This window comes from Uloborus diversus, chromosome 8 (assembly GCF_026930045.1).
Source record: "Uloborus diversus isolate 005 chromosome 8, Udiv.v.3.1, whole genome shotgun sequence".
NCBI classification, from domain to species: Eukaryota; Metazoa; Arthropoda; class Arachnida; order Araneae; family Uloboridae; genus Uloborus; species Uloborus diversus.
In genome coordinates, this window is record NC_072738.1 from 113,066,842 (window position 1) to 113,084,046 (window position 17,205).

Sequence of the window (17,205 nt, forward strand, 5' to 3'; positions counted from 1 at the left end):
GATAAATAAACAAAAACAAGACCGGTGGGTAGAACGTTGCCAGTTTTTAACTGCGGTTGCTAAATTTTCTCGGTTATCATAAAGGATAAAACAAGGGAACTATAATTTGACATGCAATTTTATAAGATCTATCATGCGCTATAAAATCATATAAACTTTCATTTAGACATTTTACTTACAGAAAAATATTCAACTCTATTATGGTTTCCTTTTAACTGTAACTGCAGTAAAAGAAGAAGTGAAAGTTATTTTGTATTTTCGCATGTGTGATTGTTGTTAAATACGCGAATTCGTGGATTCGTTTTAAAGTGATTCAAATTTTACAACTATTCAATCTTTAGAATATTTGTAAGCTTGAAAAATGCATTTTCAAAACTGATCTGCTTTTGTAGTTAAAAATGATAACAATGTGAATTTATATATCACAATGTTTTATTCGTGTTTTAAGCATGGGACTTAAAGTGAATACTATTATTCTGTTTTACTTATAGTATCTCATGTTGGTACTGTCCATGATTTTTAATGCATCTCCTTTTCGATAATTATGCTTTTGTTTCTTAAAGCATTTAAGCAGGTTTATAAATTTTATTAATTGCACATATAATCTTGTATTTTTAATTTTTTTTATAATATTTTACTTTTTTTTCTTCATAAGTTATTTTCCATATTGTGGTATTTTAATTACGAAAAATGTTTTGAATAAGTATGGAAAGTTCTTTTTAAGCATGTAATAGAGTGCACAGAATGTACCTTGTTCCAAGTTCTGGTTATAATTGCATCAAGTTGCTAGAATCATTTATTTCAAAATGTTGCGTAAAATGAGTAAATAGTAGAAGGATGTAAATTTATTTTTGAATTTAATTTTTTCTTACTTGAGTAAAAGCACTGTATTTTGTAGCTAATTTAAGCAAGGTGCTTAAAAAATCATTCCCTTAATCAGTTAAAAGTCGTTCAATTTTAATATCAAATATTTCTCAGTGTCAAAAAAAAATTCATAAGTTGCTACTGGTGTTGTAATTTAATCTCTTTCTTAAAAAATAGTTTGGTTGCAATTTTTGGCTGTAACATTATGTTCAGTAAATTAGAGTTCATATGTTGAAATTATTTATTTATTTTTCAGGTGAAATTTTTGTGACAGTTGAAAAAGCTCATCTGGTGTTGGAAGATAGAAAGAGAATAAATAATATTTGGTGAGAGAAATTATGTTGACTTTGAAATTAATATGTTTTGTTCATGCTTATGTAGTACATCTGTTAGCAATGCTTTGCATTTTCAAACCAACTATAGATTCCCCCCCACCGCCCCATATTTTTATTGAGCTCAAGTGACGAAAGTCTAATGGCATCATTGATCGTATGCACAATTAATAGAAAATTTAAACTTTTTTTTTAATAAAAATGATTTTACAGGAAAAAAAACTTGGTTTTAATAACATATAATAAGTGAAATTTGTTGGTAAATTATTATTCATGGCATCAGTTCATTAACTATTGTATATCCCTTAGAGTGACACAGCGACAGGAAGTAGTGTAACTTTAAATTTTCGGCCCTCCCGCAAAATCTGGCTTTGGGCCCTCTACTGAAAAATTGTATTAATCTATATTTGTAGTACAATTTTTCAAGTTTGTCAGCCCCACAATTTATTTTCAAACACACACGAGGCAGTAAGAAGCAAAGGGATGCAAGTGGACATATTCTTCAAGTTTTGAGTGAAACGTATTTAAACATAACGACTATAAAGATAATGTTCTAGGTAGGCTTACCTTGAATTTTTTTTCTAAATCCAGGGGTCTGGCCAGAGGATATTTGGGTCCGTTAACGGACCCTTCACAAAAATCCGATCAACCAAAACGGACCTTTCACAAAATCCCGATTAAACAAAACGGACCTTTCACAAAATCCCGATCAAACAAAACGGACCCTTCACAAAATTCTGATAAACAAGATCGGATCTGTCACAAATTGTTTATTGGAAGAGCAAATCTGAAAGCAAAATAACGCATATATCTGTGTATAAACCGATAATTTTTGGAACCTTTTTTTAAGTCAAATTAGAGGAATCAGCTTATACAAAATCGGCTAATTTTGAAAAAAAAAAAAAAAAAATCGGCACTCTTGCGATGCTCCTGATGCTCCTGCAAGCGAGCAAGCGTTAAATAATTGCTACTGCCAAATAAATATAATGGTTGTTTGTTCTATCACAGCTAATTAGCAGCGGTGTTGTAAACTTGTCTGAAAAGGCAGTAAGCGGTAAGCACATTTTTTCCGGTCTCCGCTCATGATTTAATAAACAATAATAATATATATCTGCGAAATGAACTTAGAACTGCAAAGGAATAGTAAGGATGAGGAAAAAATATGATCGCTTCAGATATGGTTACCAACTTCAAAATTATCACCACTTAGCGTCTGGCGTTGAACCTTTATAATGACTTGATTAGAAAATAATTCTCATCATTTTGCCAGCTTGTCAATATTTGCGTTTTTACTGTGCAGTGCAGTGCGATGTTTAATTGTTATTTTGGGAGAAAATTATATGGGTTTTGATTTTTCGATGCTAACAAGGATGATTAACTTTAAATAAACTCTTTTAATTACCGTTTTTTTTCTTTAGATGTCTACATTTTGAAAAATGCAATCTTTTAACGTCCGATATGAGAATTATATTTTGTTCTTTTTTCAAGCTAACTTCGCTTTATTAGGATTCAAATAAATGAAAAGTCTCTTTATTTCTGTTAGAACTCTCATTTCAGGTTTTTAAAGCAAAATTCCATTTTCTGTTATGAGTCAAAAATTAAAATGCTGAATAGATGGTTTATTTTATTTCATTTTTTGGGTCAACTGTGTCCACAGATATTAATGATATGTTTATCATAGGACTCTAAAATGCAATTTAAAAATAATTTTATCAAAAACATTTCTTTTGCATGCCGTTTTTATATTTTTGATGCCTTCACTTTGAGAATTGCGATCTCTTTGCATCCGCTATGGGAATCCGATTTTACGAAATTTTGATGATTATTACGCTTTGTTAAGAGGTAAACAATTGAAATATCTTTTTATTTTTGTTAAAATCACGGAATTTATAAGTTTTAAACGAAATTCTGTGCTTTTTAGGAGTGTCTTGGGTCAAAAAGTTGAATGCTGAACCCTATTCTGAATTTTATTTTATTTATTCATGTTTTTGTTACAATTATTTTAAGTACTGTACAGAAATATATCTAGTATAATTTAACATAATGTAGAATGGTAGATAAATATTGATACTTGAAACAGCGATGCCCCCCCCCCCCCCCGCCAAATTTCAGAAAAAAAAAATCCAGAATGATTTTCTCGACGTAGAAGAGGAAAACACTCAACTTTAAGTTTATATGATGGCGTTTGTGCCATCTCTAAATTCTAAAATTTTGTTTTGATAATTTTTTTTTTTTTTTTTTTTTTTTTGCGAAATTTTTTGATTTTTCACAAAATTAATTCATTTTTCACAAAATTATTTGATTTTTCACAAAAAACGGACATTGTGAAAAATCCTGGACAGACCCCTGAAATCATGCTGTATAGCAGCAACTACTGGGGCTGCTGGTATTATCTCTTGCCCCAAGATAAAGGAGAGGTTCACCTACCGTGTGTACTGGTTATCTCCAAATTTTTAATTTGGCCACTTACATCCCTTTGCTTCTCACTGCCTCACATAAACATATATATATAGAGAGAGAGGGGGGGAGCATATTGAGTTTTTAGTTTACAAAGGGTATCATTAGCGGCAGAAATCTGAAGAGTTTGCTTCAATGAGGAGAAAAACAAGAAGCAATATGAATTTAATCCTCATATAAATAATAGCCAATGATCGAGTTACCTGCGTGTTTCTACTATGAAACTCGCGCAACGGGATGATAATTTGATAATATGTTTTGGTAATGTTTAACATGCAGGGAAAGGCTTTATTGTGACAAGGATGAACTCAATCCAATTAACTTAACTATTTTACTAGTAAGACTTGTGTCATTTCATGGGAATGAAGAAACAAAAAAATGGTCAACAATGAACTCTGCCTACTGGAGTTTAGGGTTAATCCACTGGAGTTAGGGTTAAAATTTCAACTATCAAAATATCATCAAACAGGTAGCAATTGCTTCGTTCAAACGTAGAAGTGATTTTCACCTGTCATACCTTAACCCGCAACTTTCTAGTTGTACACATAATACTTGTACAAAAAAGTGGAATGGGAGGAGTTTCTAGAATTTTAGTTTAGCAAATGGAATCTTAGACTATGTTTGGAATAATGAATTTGTTCAGGGCTCTTCGTCTTAATTTTTTGAATTTGAAGTTTTAAAAGCGTGATTGTAAGTCCTTTTTTTTAACATAATGGAAAGGGGTCAGTGACTCTCTTCCTGCAATTATTTCGAAAGTTCTAAAGTGCAAGAAACGCAACTTTAGAAGATCTTCAATGATGTTAAAACAATGACGCTCGGGGGTTATCCCCGGAAATTTTTTCAAATTAAGCTTCTAAGAATGCAATAAGCCCCCTTTGAAGACATTAGTTTAGAGGATGAGATTCGGAACTCTGCCTATAGGAGTTTTTTGAATTTCCAAAAAATAGCAATTTAAAACGTTCTTCAGTGATGTTAAGAGGACAGAAGGTTTGGGTGTCTTACTCGTAAATTTTATGAAAGTTTTTGCACACGTGATTATGTACCACAATTTTTTTAAATCAAAGTTTTAAAACCCCAAATTTTAGGCGATTTTTGATGATATTGGGATGACGGAGGATACGAGTCCCTTCCCCGAAAAAATTTTCTAAATAAAAGCACTAAAAAAGCAAACGTGGACCATATTTGAAAATGATAAGAATAGAAGGTTTTCAGGACTCTCCTCTGGAATTTTTTTAATATTGCTCCAAAAACTCAGTTTTAGATGGTTATGAATGATATTATAGCCCTGGTGGGCCCCAAAACCAATATAAGCTGTTCAAACCAAGTTTTATTTATAAAAAAAATTAATAAATTGAGTGAAAACAAAGCTCAAAAATTTTCGGGCCATTACCGACTCCTCCCTCCCATTCCAGATCCTACACAAAAACTCCCATAAGTCTTGGATTCTATTGAAACTTGGCATGTTTTTTTTTTATATATATATATTTAAGAAAGCATTCAAATTTTTATTATGAATTTCTAATGGTTTAGGCATTACACCTGTAAAATTTTATGGAATTTCATGATTAAAAGAAGCAATTTCATCGTATTATCTTTGAAACTAGTAAATTAGCCATTTTTTATTGAATTTTGGAATGCCATGGACTCCAGGGGCTGTTTTGATCTCATACCTTTTCTGCATAATTTTTAGATTTTTTTTTTCTTTATTCACTCCTTTTTGCTCTTTGATCACTCATCCCCGTGATGTATGGAATTTTAAAATATTATTCACTGTTAATAAGGCATCACATTCAATTGCACCTCTCCCTGCATTTTGGAAACAATGTTTTGCAATTGGGTGTGTGTAGTATATATATGTATCAAGTACTGTGCACGGCCTCCTCCCCCCCCCCCTCGGGGAAACTTTGAAATGGTGTACCTAAAGTAATCTAATTATTTTCGATGAATCCTTATACATTTTCGAGATTCCTTAAAAAGTCCTTAATTTTCACTGTTCAAAAGGTGCCATGCCCGAGGCGGGCAGTGCCTGGGGCGGACCAAGAAGCATCGTACCTCAAGCGGACAAGGAAATGTCCATGGTAGTTGAGGCGGCCCATCAATAGGAGTTCCCTTGTCATGACAATGATTGACATGGCACCTGTATTCTTGCTCCTTAATCCGTCTTTTGTTAGTCCTAGCAGTGGAACCCCCCCCCCTCTAATGTTTGCTTGTTACTCACATATCAATGACTAAGTACAAGAAACACTGTACTTCCACACTGTACAAGATTAATCCTCCCAGGAAGGCTCCATTTTGTCAGGCTAAGATAATTTTTCTAGCCGTTTATTTTTTTTAATATCCAGAATTAAAACTAACTTTGAATGATTTTGCTCCATTGATGTACCATTGCAGAGGGGGCGCATACCCTTCCCGAAAGAATAACATTAACTATCCCATAAATATTTTAAATTGATTTCTCCATGACAAAAGCAATTACGAGTATTACCAGAAAAAAGGGAAGAAAAAAATAATAACGCCAGCGAACACGTACAAGCACAAGTCACATTTCAATAAAATCAATTTGGTTTGATATTGGGAGTAATACATAGTGCGATTCTTTTAAAACACTATTCACTCTTTGTAAAACAAATAAAAAACAGCTCATCCTGATACGTGTTTTATCTTCCAGACGCAAATGAAATATAACCCCTGTCAAACCACTTGACCACACAATTTCAAATGCAAAATGTCAACTTGGGAAAATATTAAATAAGTATGGGTTTGAACCCATTAAGGGGTGCTTCAGGTAATAAATGTTCAGCTAGCATTTCAACATATGTTTCTGATCTCAAAGGAGCTCAAATGGTCACAATCAGTGGTGTACCATTAGCTGCAAAACCTGCCCACACCCATCACAAAGCCGCCTCCGAATAGTCGTTTGGGGGGAAAAAAGGTTTTGTTTTGCAAATCATTCCAGCAATGGTGAAAATCATCTGGTCCATGAAATTAAAGTTTTTGTTATTATATTAAGTATTTTCGAAAATATATGATGATCTTTTCGAACCCTGATTAGGGGCCTCCACTCCTTCGTTGCCCCGGGGCCTCCACACTTCCAAATCCGGCCCTGTCCAAGTTGATTATAACTTCTGTAATTAATGCTTAAAGAAAGCAAACAGTTAGGAGTTAGGCTTATGAGTGGTTTTTTTTTGGGGGGGGGTATTGTTTTGCTTATTGTTATGGTTTTATGAGGAAAAACATTCATTATTATCATATTTCTGTGTCTTTCATCCGATTAATTTTTCATTAATACATTTGATTTGATTTTATACTAGTTCATATTTCTTTTTCCACAATTTAAAGTCATGAACTTTTGTACAATTCTCATTGAGGCACAATTCCATGGGCAAGTGACTGACATTTTTAAAGCAAAAACAGGAAATATTTTGTAACATTCTATGCAAAATATTCATTACGCAAAAGAACTTCACCTCTGAATTACTATATGTTTTAAGCTGAATTTCATAGTATGATTGAGTTCCCAAGACACATTTTGGATGATTCAAAAAAAAAAAAAAAATGTTAAAAACATGTTTACTGACAGACAATAATGAAAGTAACCTGTCAGTCAAATACCATGTTTTCATTTCTTTCTGACTTTTTTTTTTAGATCATAAATAATCTGTTTTGGGATTTCAACTATACCATTAGTTCAGCTTTTAAAAATACAATAATCAGAAAGAAAATATCTTTCGCTCAATTTATATTCTGTTTCGAATTTTGCAAAATACTTAGTTTTGCTTTTTGAATGTTAGCCAATATTTTTTATGTCAATTAAAATTAATGTAATTGCAATTGGACTGATAGCTTAGTCTTAAAATGTTTGAAACATTTGAAGCTTAGTCTTAAAATCATTGAAGCTTTTCATTGAAAACTTTTTAATGAAAAGTTTTTCTGAATCATGCTGTATAATAGAATCTGCCAATTCTACTATGTGCTATCTCTTGCCTCAAGACAGATGAGAGATTCCTTTACCATTTGTACTGGTTATCTCCAAATTTTTAATTTTGCCACATACATCCCTTTGCTTCTCACTGCCTCAATAGTTTTAAACTCAAAAAAAAAAAAGTTTCCCTGAGTAAAAATTAAAGAACAAGCGTATCTGAAAGATAATTTTTCTGCAGTGATTGATTCCGTCTAATTTTACTAAGAAGCTTTTATCTTATTGCTGAACCTATATTACCTTTGCTTCTCAACTTTTGATCTTGAAAGAAATTTTCATAAAATATTTCAACATTTTTTAAGTGAATGTTTCTGATTATTTATTTACTTTTGTTATTCTGCAATAATGTTATAACTTCTTTTATTATTTTTTTAGCAAAGAAACAAAAGCTTCTTAATGAAAAGAACTAGAAAATGTTTCTGATAATTCAAGAGTTGTTCTGCCAATGAATTTTTCTTGGTAAGTTTTTATTATTATAAAATTAGATTTTCCTTTTCAATTTTTTCCTTGCATTAAATGTAGTCTGTATTTTGCTTAAATTTTGCATTTTCTGATAACCCGAAAAGTACTTTGTGTACCGAAAGTATGTGTAGTACAAGGATGTCAACGGTTTAAATCAATTTTCTTTTAATCTTTTTTTTTTTTTTTTAACTAAAACAAGAATGAAAGCCAGTTTTTTTTGCTTGGATATATCCTCTCTCCAATATCCTATTATATGTTTAAACCCTCTCGTTACTCTAACTGACAATTCAAGCGTTATGTTTAAAACTGTTGGCAATTTTAAATTAATAACGACTTTTTTTATTATTAGTAGCTGCAATATTCAGGACATTTTGTAAATGAAAAAATCAGACAATCTTATGGCAATGTGCTCAAAGGTAGGTGGGGGAAAAGTATTGGCAAATGAGGCCTTTATATTCTATTTATATAAAAAGAAAAAAAGTATTCTTAAAAATTAATACTGCATCACCCATCAATTCAATTTTAAGTTTGTTCTTAACTTTCGAAAATGAAAGATACTTGACTGTCTTACTACTTAATACTACTTAAATGAAAAGTGGAAATTTTAAAAGCAAAATGTAAGGTAATGAGTATAAACAGCAAATATAACCACTGCATCTAGAGATTCAGATTTTCTGGTGCGCTGGATAATGGTTCATTTTGCAGTAAAAAGTAATTTAAGTGCTTAGAAACTTGAAATTTTCAAAATATGAGCTCTAAAATTGAAATCTAAAGTTGATAAAATAAAATAGAATTTAAAAGGAACTCTCGTGTGATGTAGAAGTTCATAAGAACAAAGGGAGGATCATTTTAGTTACTTATGCCCTCTATTTTATTGTATTAGATGATTGTATTTTTGAACTGAAAGCAAAGTATTGTATCTTCAGGAGCGCCTAAAGGAGGGGAAGGGAGAGGCGGTGTCCTAACGTCCTGGTAACTCTGCAGCATAAAAACCCAATAAGCAATTTTATTGATTATACAGTGATACTTCTATGTGTGACCACCTCCATTACCAAACACTTTTCGGCAGCACCGAATTTCCTTTGTATGTGATTAATGTTAAAATACTTCTGAGAAAGACCATTGAAACCTCCCACAACAACTGGCAAATCGTAAACCTCAGCATTAAAAAATATAGGAATTTTTTGTTAAGAAAACTCAAAAAGAGAGAGACAACAAAAGAAAAACAATAGAACATAGAGTTGGTACACAGAACAGTTTTCTCATGTTAATGAAGGTGGAAAGAAACCAGAATAAGGGATTCAAATCTATTCCCCTGTGGGTCCAAAAGTGTTCCTTTCTTGCTCTCTCTGCTTTGAATCTCAAAAATGTCATAAAAATGAGGGCGTTGTTTTTCAGACCCTTGGGAAGCTAAGGTGGAACATGCAAATCTCAAGGCAAGTCAGGCCTGCGCCTTTCTTTGAGAGAGGTTGATAAGAATAGAGCTTCTTTAAAATGTTATTTCTAAGAATTTTTTGGTTGCTTACTGGAGAGGGGTTAGAACGGAGCATTCCTAGTTCATCAGAGTGGGCAAAACCTAGTTTTAGTGCCTTTGAATAGCTCAAGAAATGGCTTCAGTGAAGTTGCATTCTGCTTTTCATCACCATACCATACATCGCAGTCAAAATTTCGAAAAAGCGAGTTGTCTCGCGCTCGAGAAATGTGTAGAAGTCATGATTTTACACAAGAAAGGAAATTAAAGGAAACTAGCGGTAAAAAAATTTTTTTTTGCTTTCCAGGCACTCAGAAATTGTCATCTTGAAACTAATGATAGCAGCTTATTAAATATCTTTTTCAATGGTCATAACGCAGTCAAGTGGTACATAGCATTAATTCAGGACTTAAAGTTCATTTTTATCATTACGAAAAGAACCTTTTAATCAGAATTTTGATACATTAGAACCTCTCAATGAGGGACACTAATGGGGCCCGACAATATGTCCCCTAAATAGAGGTGTCCCTTCTTTGGAGGTATATTTTAGTTTATTCCTGCAATGTATTAACTCAGTATATATATATATTTTAACAACCTATTAACATTAAAGATTAAATACTATACATTTTTTCACCCACAACTAAATAAGATTCACACTTAATGATTTTTTAAAGTTTTTATTACTTTATTAATTTTAAGCCAAATATTTGTCCAAAGCTTTGCCGCATAAAGCAATTATTTTGAAGTAATTCATAGCATGAATTTTGTTCATGTCATGAAATTTTTCAATGCAGAACATCAAGAATTACAATTAGTGTTCATATTTCAATTTTTATATAAAAAGCTAGTCAGTTTCTTCCCTCTTCCTTGCCCTTGAGCCTACTTGATTAATTATCTGGGTGGGCAAATCATGCATGTAACTTTCTGCAAGACTTTTACATTGTATGCTTGTTTCTTTAACGTAGGTGATATGTTAATGTTAAACTCTCTTCAATTAATTTTTAGAGGAAAAGGTGTACCTGAACTCCAGTAAATTCACTTTTTTTATGCACTTATACATAATTTTTGGTCATTTTTTTCTCTAACTGATCCCTTAAATAGAGCGTCCCTAATTAGAGGCAAATACATGGAGGTCCCTATTCAAAGGGACTGGGACCAGAGAAAATGTCCCTTAAATAGAGGTGTCCCTTATTCGGAGGTGTCCCTTAAGGGAGGTTCTACTGTATTAAACATTCATTTTAAAATGAATGTCTTCATTAAACTTTTATTTCAACAATTTAAGCTAAGAGTTTACTCCATGTCGATCGACTCTTTTCTTGTTTTCCTTGTTTGATTGATAGCTGAGTGGTGTGGAATGTTTTCTTTTCGTTTTTCTCCCGAAACTGATCTTTACAACCAATTGTAAAAATTAATGTACAAAATAGCTCTAACTTTAAATAAACAAATAATTCATTGAACATTACTAGGTATTGAATACTTATATGATTAATAACAACAAGAAGTTCAACATTGTCGTATGGTTGGTGTCTAACCTCGAAACATTACCTTTGCTAAAAGATGTTTTCTTTTATGTGTCTTAAATTTTATTCATGTTTTTATTTTTACTATTGGTTTAAAACAATGGATTGTTAATTTTTTAGGTTCTCTTAAATTTATAGCTGGTTTCTGAATACAATTTTCTGTTCCTGAAGACTTTTTAAGAGCTTCAAAATGAGTGATGAAAAAGTTACACTTTTAAGTGATTCTTCGGACTCAGAAGTTGACTTTTCAATTAATAAAAGTTATGCTGACAGATATGATTCTTGGAGAAATAAGGAGGAACTACAAAAACTCAAAGATTTGAGTAAAGATGTTAGTGAGACATCATCATCCAGTGAAGAAGAGGCAGAGCCTGAGATAGAGGAAGATTTTCTCAAAACACTTAGCTTGTTAAAAAGCAAAGATCCGAAGATATATGATACAAATGTTCAGTTTTTCAAAGAACAAACTGTAGAAAAAAAGTCAAAAGAGCACAAACCAAAACCTATGTTCATGAAAGATTATGAAAGGAAACTTGTTCTCGAAAGAAATGGTGAATTCAGCGATGAAGATGAGCAAGTAAATGAACCTCGTACATATGGGGAAGAACAAGATGAAATTAAGCAAAGTTTTAAAGCTGCTCTTGACAACTCCGATGATGAGGATGATCTTCTTCAAGCAAGACAAAAAACTGATGAGGAGAAGAATGCAGAGGAAGCAGAGTATCTCCGTTGGCTTAAAGGTCAGGAAGAGAAAGTTCCGGAGGATACTGAAAAAGAAATGTCATTTTTACGCAAGTATTGGAATGATCCTAAGCTAGATGAAGGGGAGAAATTTTTAAAAGATTTTATTTTGAATAAAAAATACATTGTAAAAGACAACGAAGGTGAAATTCCCACATATGATGAAATTACTGGTGATGTCGAAATGTTGCAGGAAGATGAAAAAATACTTGAACAGCAAGAAATGTTTGAGCACAAGTACAATTTTCGATTTGAGGAACCAGATGATGAGTTTATAAAGCGCTATCCAAGAACTATTGGAGATTCTTTGAGACGAGTTGACAGCAGAAGAAAAGTGAAACGAGATGAATATGCAGAAAGAAAGAAAAAAGAAAAAGAACAGAAAAGAGAAGAGTTGAAGCGCTTAAAAGCACTTAAGAGGAAAGAAATAGAAGAAAAGTTTATGAAATTGAAAGAAATTTGCGGGCAAGATGAACTCAATCTTGATGAAAATGACATTGAAAGTGACTTTGATCCTGATAAGCATGACCAGAAGATGAAAGAGCTTTTCAATGATGACTATTATAAAGTTGAAGAAGAAGATAAACCTCAATTTTCGTACGATGAAGAATTAGATGAAGAAAATTGGAATACATGGTGTCGAGAAAATGCAGTTAAAAATGAGGAGGAAGATACTGATCAAGAGGAAGATAAACTTGATGATAAATCTATCAACAATGTTTATAATGATGCAAAGGATGAATTTGAAAAAGAAATGATTGAGTCTACCCAAAATAGAAAAAAGAAGAAAAAGAAGTCTTTATTTGCGAAAGTTATATCAGAACCTAAACCTTTATATGATCCAGATGGCAAATCTTTTGAAGATTACCTTGATGAATATTACAAATTAGATTATGAGGACATAATTGGTGACCAGCCTGTAAGATATAAATATCGCAAAGTTGTGCCTAATGATTTCGGACTTACAGTTGAGGAAATTTTATCTGCAAATGATAAGGAATTAAACCGATGGTGTTCTGTGAAAAAGACTTGTCAGTACAGGGATGAAGAAGAAGAACTCTATGATGTTCAAGCGTTTAAGAAAAAGTCTCAAAATGAATTTTCAAAGAAAAAAGTATTCCAAAGTCTTTATGGCGAAAAAAATGAAAATGCCACAAAAAGTGAAACTGGGACTATTTCTGAAAATGCAAGTACTTCCAAGAAGAAAAGGAAAAGAAAATCTAAAGGAAAAAAGGAAGATGAAGCAGTTGAAAATGCTACTAATAATGATGGAATTGATAATAAAATGAGTGAAGGAAATCGCTTAATGGAAGATCAAAATGAATTTTCAGCGAAAAAAATACTCCAAAGTACCAATCCTGAAAAAGATGAAAATGCCACAAAAAGTGAAACTGGGACTATTTCTGCAAATGCAAGTTCTTCTAATAGGAAAAGGAAAAGAAAATCTAAAGGAAAAAACGAAGGTGATTCATTTGAAAATGCAACTAATAATGATGAAATAGGTAATGAAATGAGTGAAGAAAATCACTTTATAGAAGACCAAAAGTCGAAAGAGAGGATTATGTCAGAATCAAAAAGTAAAAAACAAGGTCAAGAAATTGATGTTTCTCGCACAGAAGAAGAAAATACAGAAACAAGTGAAACTAAAGTTTCAAATTCAGAAACAAATGTTTCAGGTACTCCCAGCAAAAAATCAAGAAAGAGGAAAAGAAAGAAAAGTAATGTGTCAGAATCGACTGAAGCAGATAGCACTGAGCACATCCATGTATCTAAACATCAAAAAGTTGAATCTGAATCAGATAAGTCAGTGGAAAATATAACTGTTAAGAAGTCTGAAACAGATATAGCTGAAACAACTGGTTCACAAAGCAATATTTGTTCAGTAACAGGAGAACTTAATGCAAATCAAGCTACTAATTCTTCATCTCCTAATAAACAGAAAAAGAAGAAGAAGAAAAAGAAAGGTAAATTGAATGACTCTAATGCTCAGATAAATAAAAATACAAATGAACCAGGTGCAAAGAGCATGAACAGTGCCAGACATTCATTTCCACACAAAAAATCAGAATTTAAACAAAATGTAAGTGACAAAAGGTTGCAGATGTCAGATGCAAGGCTTGCTGCTTATGGCATAAACCCAAAAAAGTTTAAAAATCATATAATATATTCTCAAAAATGATTTTAATAAATGTTTTACTTGTTTTGTTTATGAAGTGAGTTGTCATTTACATATTTTCCTTTACTTTAGAGTAAATTATTACTTTTTAGCATATTTAGGATAAAAGTTGAATAAATACCTTTTTGCTTGAAAAGTAAAATAATAAATAATGTTTAATTGCACAAAATTGCAGGTTACTGCATACATGTGTTTTGGGGTTATAAGAAACCCCTTTTTCAATTTCAATAACTGAGCTTATGGATGAAAAGACATCCAATAAAAGTTGGAGTGTGCAGCAATTTGCAATTATGTGCAAATTAGCGTTGTTGTTTCTTAATTTATATTCTGGATTGTTTTATTCTACCTAAGCTTACTTGAATCTGTCTATCTCGAATGTCGAGGGTTCAGTAAAAGAAATTCTAGGTATTGAGATTTTGATTTTTGCATTTAAATGTAGCAAGTATGAGTTGTTCAATCAATGCATACGCTATCAGTGAACTGAATAAGAATATAACCCGGGAGAACTCGCACCGGGCCTCTCAAGCCCGCTCATTACAAAACTATGCTGCCAAAAATCACCCCTTCAACGGAAATGAATGAGGTTCACAGTAGCTGCGTTCAAGGTGACCTACATGCTGACCACATGTTATTCAGGAATGTACATTCCCCCTTTTACCCAGAAATATCCAGTTCAGGCCTCAGAGGCCCGGAGCGAGCGCTCACGCTTTTCATTTCAGATTGTGAATGTAAAGGAAAAGGTTGAAATACATCGCTATTTAAGCTACAAAGATGAAATGAAGAGGTTGCAGACCTTGTTAGTTGAGGTTTCAACTGATGAGAACTCCCTTAATGAAAATGATGAAGAAGAAGTTGACACAGAACAGTATAGCGCTCATCAGTCATACTCAGAAGATTTATATTCATGTATCATAAAACTTTCTTAAACCTTACTTTTTAAAACACATTTTAGAGGCTGTTTATCTATTTATAATTCAGTGTTGGAAACACATTTTTTTTTTCTATTTTGCAAACTCAATTTACTGAAATAACCTCTCCAGGCCTACGGAGCCCCCATGCGAGCTTTTGTGTGACGAAAAGTACTGCGAGTTCTCCCGGGATAATGTACAAAAAAATAAAATTAAATAAACAATTCATAATGATCTAATACAATACCATAATACATACCTCAATGAAAAAAATCTGTTAACAAAGTTTGTTGATTGACAGTTTTTGTTTCATCTACAATTCTTTTTAACATGAAAGTCGCCCGTCAAGGTATGTCGGGTGAAAATTGCTTCTACTCTTCTACATTTGAACAAAGCCATTGCCTGTTTGGTGATATTTTAATATTTGAAATTTTAACCTCAACTGCAGTAAATCAACCCTAAAATCTGGTAGATAGCGTTCATCGTTGTGACCAATTTTTGCATTTCTTCATTCCCCTGAAATGACACAGTCTTACCAGTAAAACAGTCAAGTTACCGGATCGAGTTCAGCCTTGTCACAATAAGCCTTTCCCTGGATGTTAAACATTACCAAAACATATTATCAAGTTATCATGCCATGGTATGAGTTTCATTGTTGAAACACACGAGTTACTCGATCATTGGGTATTATTTATATGAGTATTTTGCAATCGCTGTAAATTCTTACCCTTATTTTGCTTTGCAGGAGAAATAAAAGCACCACGTGTCCAGTTTGTTAACTTGAAGTGACACATTTTATCTCTCCCTCCCGTCGTAGTATTGTGGGCCAGTCAGTGTTTGCACCTTGCATTTGCTTTGTCCCTCCACTCTCCCTGACCGAGACTGGGTATTGTTCTCCAATATTCCCTGTTTTAGAGCTAATCTCTTGCCTACTTTTGGTCTTGAAACAGTGAAAAAAAAACAAGGTTGTATATCAAATTTCCATAGAAGTGAATTTTGAACTTCAAAAAATAGAGGTTTTACATATGAAGCATTCAAGAAAAGCAGGGGAAAAAGCATGAGAAATTAATTGAGATTGCTGGGAAATTGAGTCAAATCACAAAAATTGAGCAATATTTAATCACGAAGTTTCTTACTTAATCAAAAGAGAAGATAACATGAGTTGCAAGTTTCAAACATGCATTTAACTTCCAGTTATCAAAAATATTTTTTGCAGTTCGAAAGTCATCTGATTATCCAATTTTATGATCATTCTTTATTTCTAAACAGTGGAGTAGCGAGAAATTCTTCAAAGATGGTGTCTATCAGGCTAAGAAAAACAAAATCTTATGTTTGGAATTGTAAGTAGAAGTAGTCGGAATTTTATTATGTTTTGCATAGACATTAGACTCATAGCTGCATAAAATTGATCAAATAATGAAAATCATCTTTTAATCAGAGAAAAGTAATTTTAATTTTCATTATAAAAGTTAAATTTTGAGCTTCTAGGGAGGAATTCCCTAGGACCCTTTCCTAGGCTTCTGTTTCTAAATTAAAGAGATGTATTTATCAGAGGTATTGTTCTTGCAATGTCCAAATAAAAGTGAAAGATTATACTTGGTGGCAGACACAGTAAGTAATTATGTTGTGGGTAGATTATGGAATTAATTATGGTTTGACTAAGTTGCTTCTTCAAACAATTAATTGGGCTATCTGGGGAAAGGGGGACAAGGATTCCTATTATCCAATTCCCCCCCCCCCCAATCCAGGCGCTCGACTTGCTGCTTTAACCAAGGTATGAAGTATTTCAAGGATGTTTTTTTACTCCTAGTTTATTCATCCGAAAATCTCATACAAATGGACTGAAGGCTACCAAAAAGCCAGCTAGGCTTGTACTTTGGGGTGTGTTGCTTTATTTTTCTAACCTAACACTGGCAATAGTGTTCTTTTAATTTCTTCCTAATCATTAGTTGTATTTGAAGTGGATAAATAATTGGAGAATATCCAACATTAAAATTAGTTCGTATATATGAACTGGCTTTGTAGATTGATTTTCATTTTGCATTTTTGGTAGTGTGCTATAGCGCTATTTTACAAGCTTTCTTATTTGGTTATCGCTGAAATAATGCAGGGAGAAAACATCAGATTCCAACATTCAGTGGCGTGGACGGGGGGGGGGGGGGGGGGGGGGGCACCTGTTGTCCTTGGCCCGAGCCTGAAGGTGGCCCAAGATTTTTGTCATTTGTGTTCTACTAAGCCCAACAGATGGACTCTTTCTATTTGAAGTAGTGAAGAATTGGCACTCTGCCTTAT

The 17,205-nt window shown here is 32.7% G+C and overlaps 1 protein-coding gene across 4 annotated transcripts; it reads left to right on the forward strand.

The window, feature by feature from the left end:
- The first annotated feature begins 259 nt into the window (after nucleotides 1-259).
- On the forward strand, nucleotides 260-14,021 carry LOC129227461 (protein KRI1 homolog). 4 transcript variants are annotated; one of them, XM_054862024.1, is made up of 4 exons: nucleotides 260-308; nucleotides 1,121-1,190; nucleotides 8,008-8,091; nucleotides 11,209-14,021. In XM_054862024.1, the coding sequence occupies exon 4, from the start codon at nucleotides 11,279-11,281 to the stop codon at nucleotides 14,006-14,008; it is 2,730 nt and encodes a 909-aa protein (XP_054717999.1). In that variant the 5' UTR covers nucleotides 260-308; nucleotides 1,121-1,190; nucleotides 8,008-8,091; nucleotides 11,209-11,278; the 3' UTR covers nucleotides 14,009-14,021. The 4 variants fall into 4 exon arrangements, with proteins under 4 accessions (XP_054717999.1, XP_054717997.1, XP_054718001.1 ...); XM_054862022.1 differs by having other exon boundaries at nucleotides 274-348; XM_054862026.1 differs by having other exon boundaries at nucleotides 274-348; nucleotides 11,227-14,021.
- Nucleotides 14,022-17,205: the final 3,184 nt, after the last annotated feature.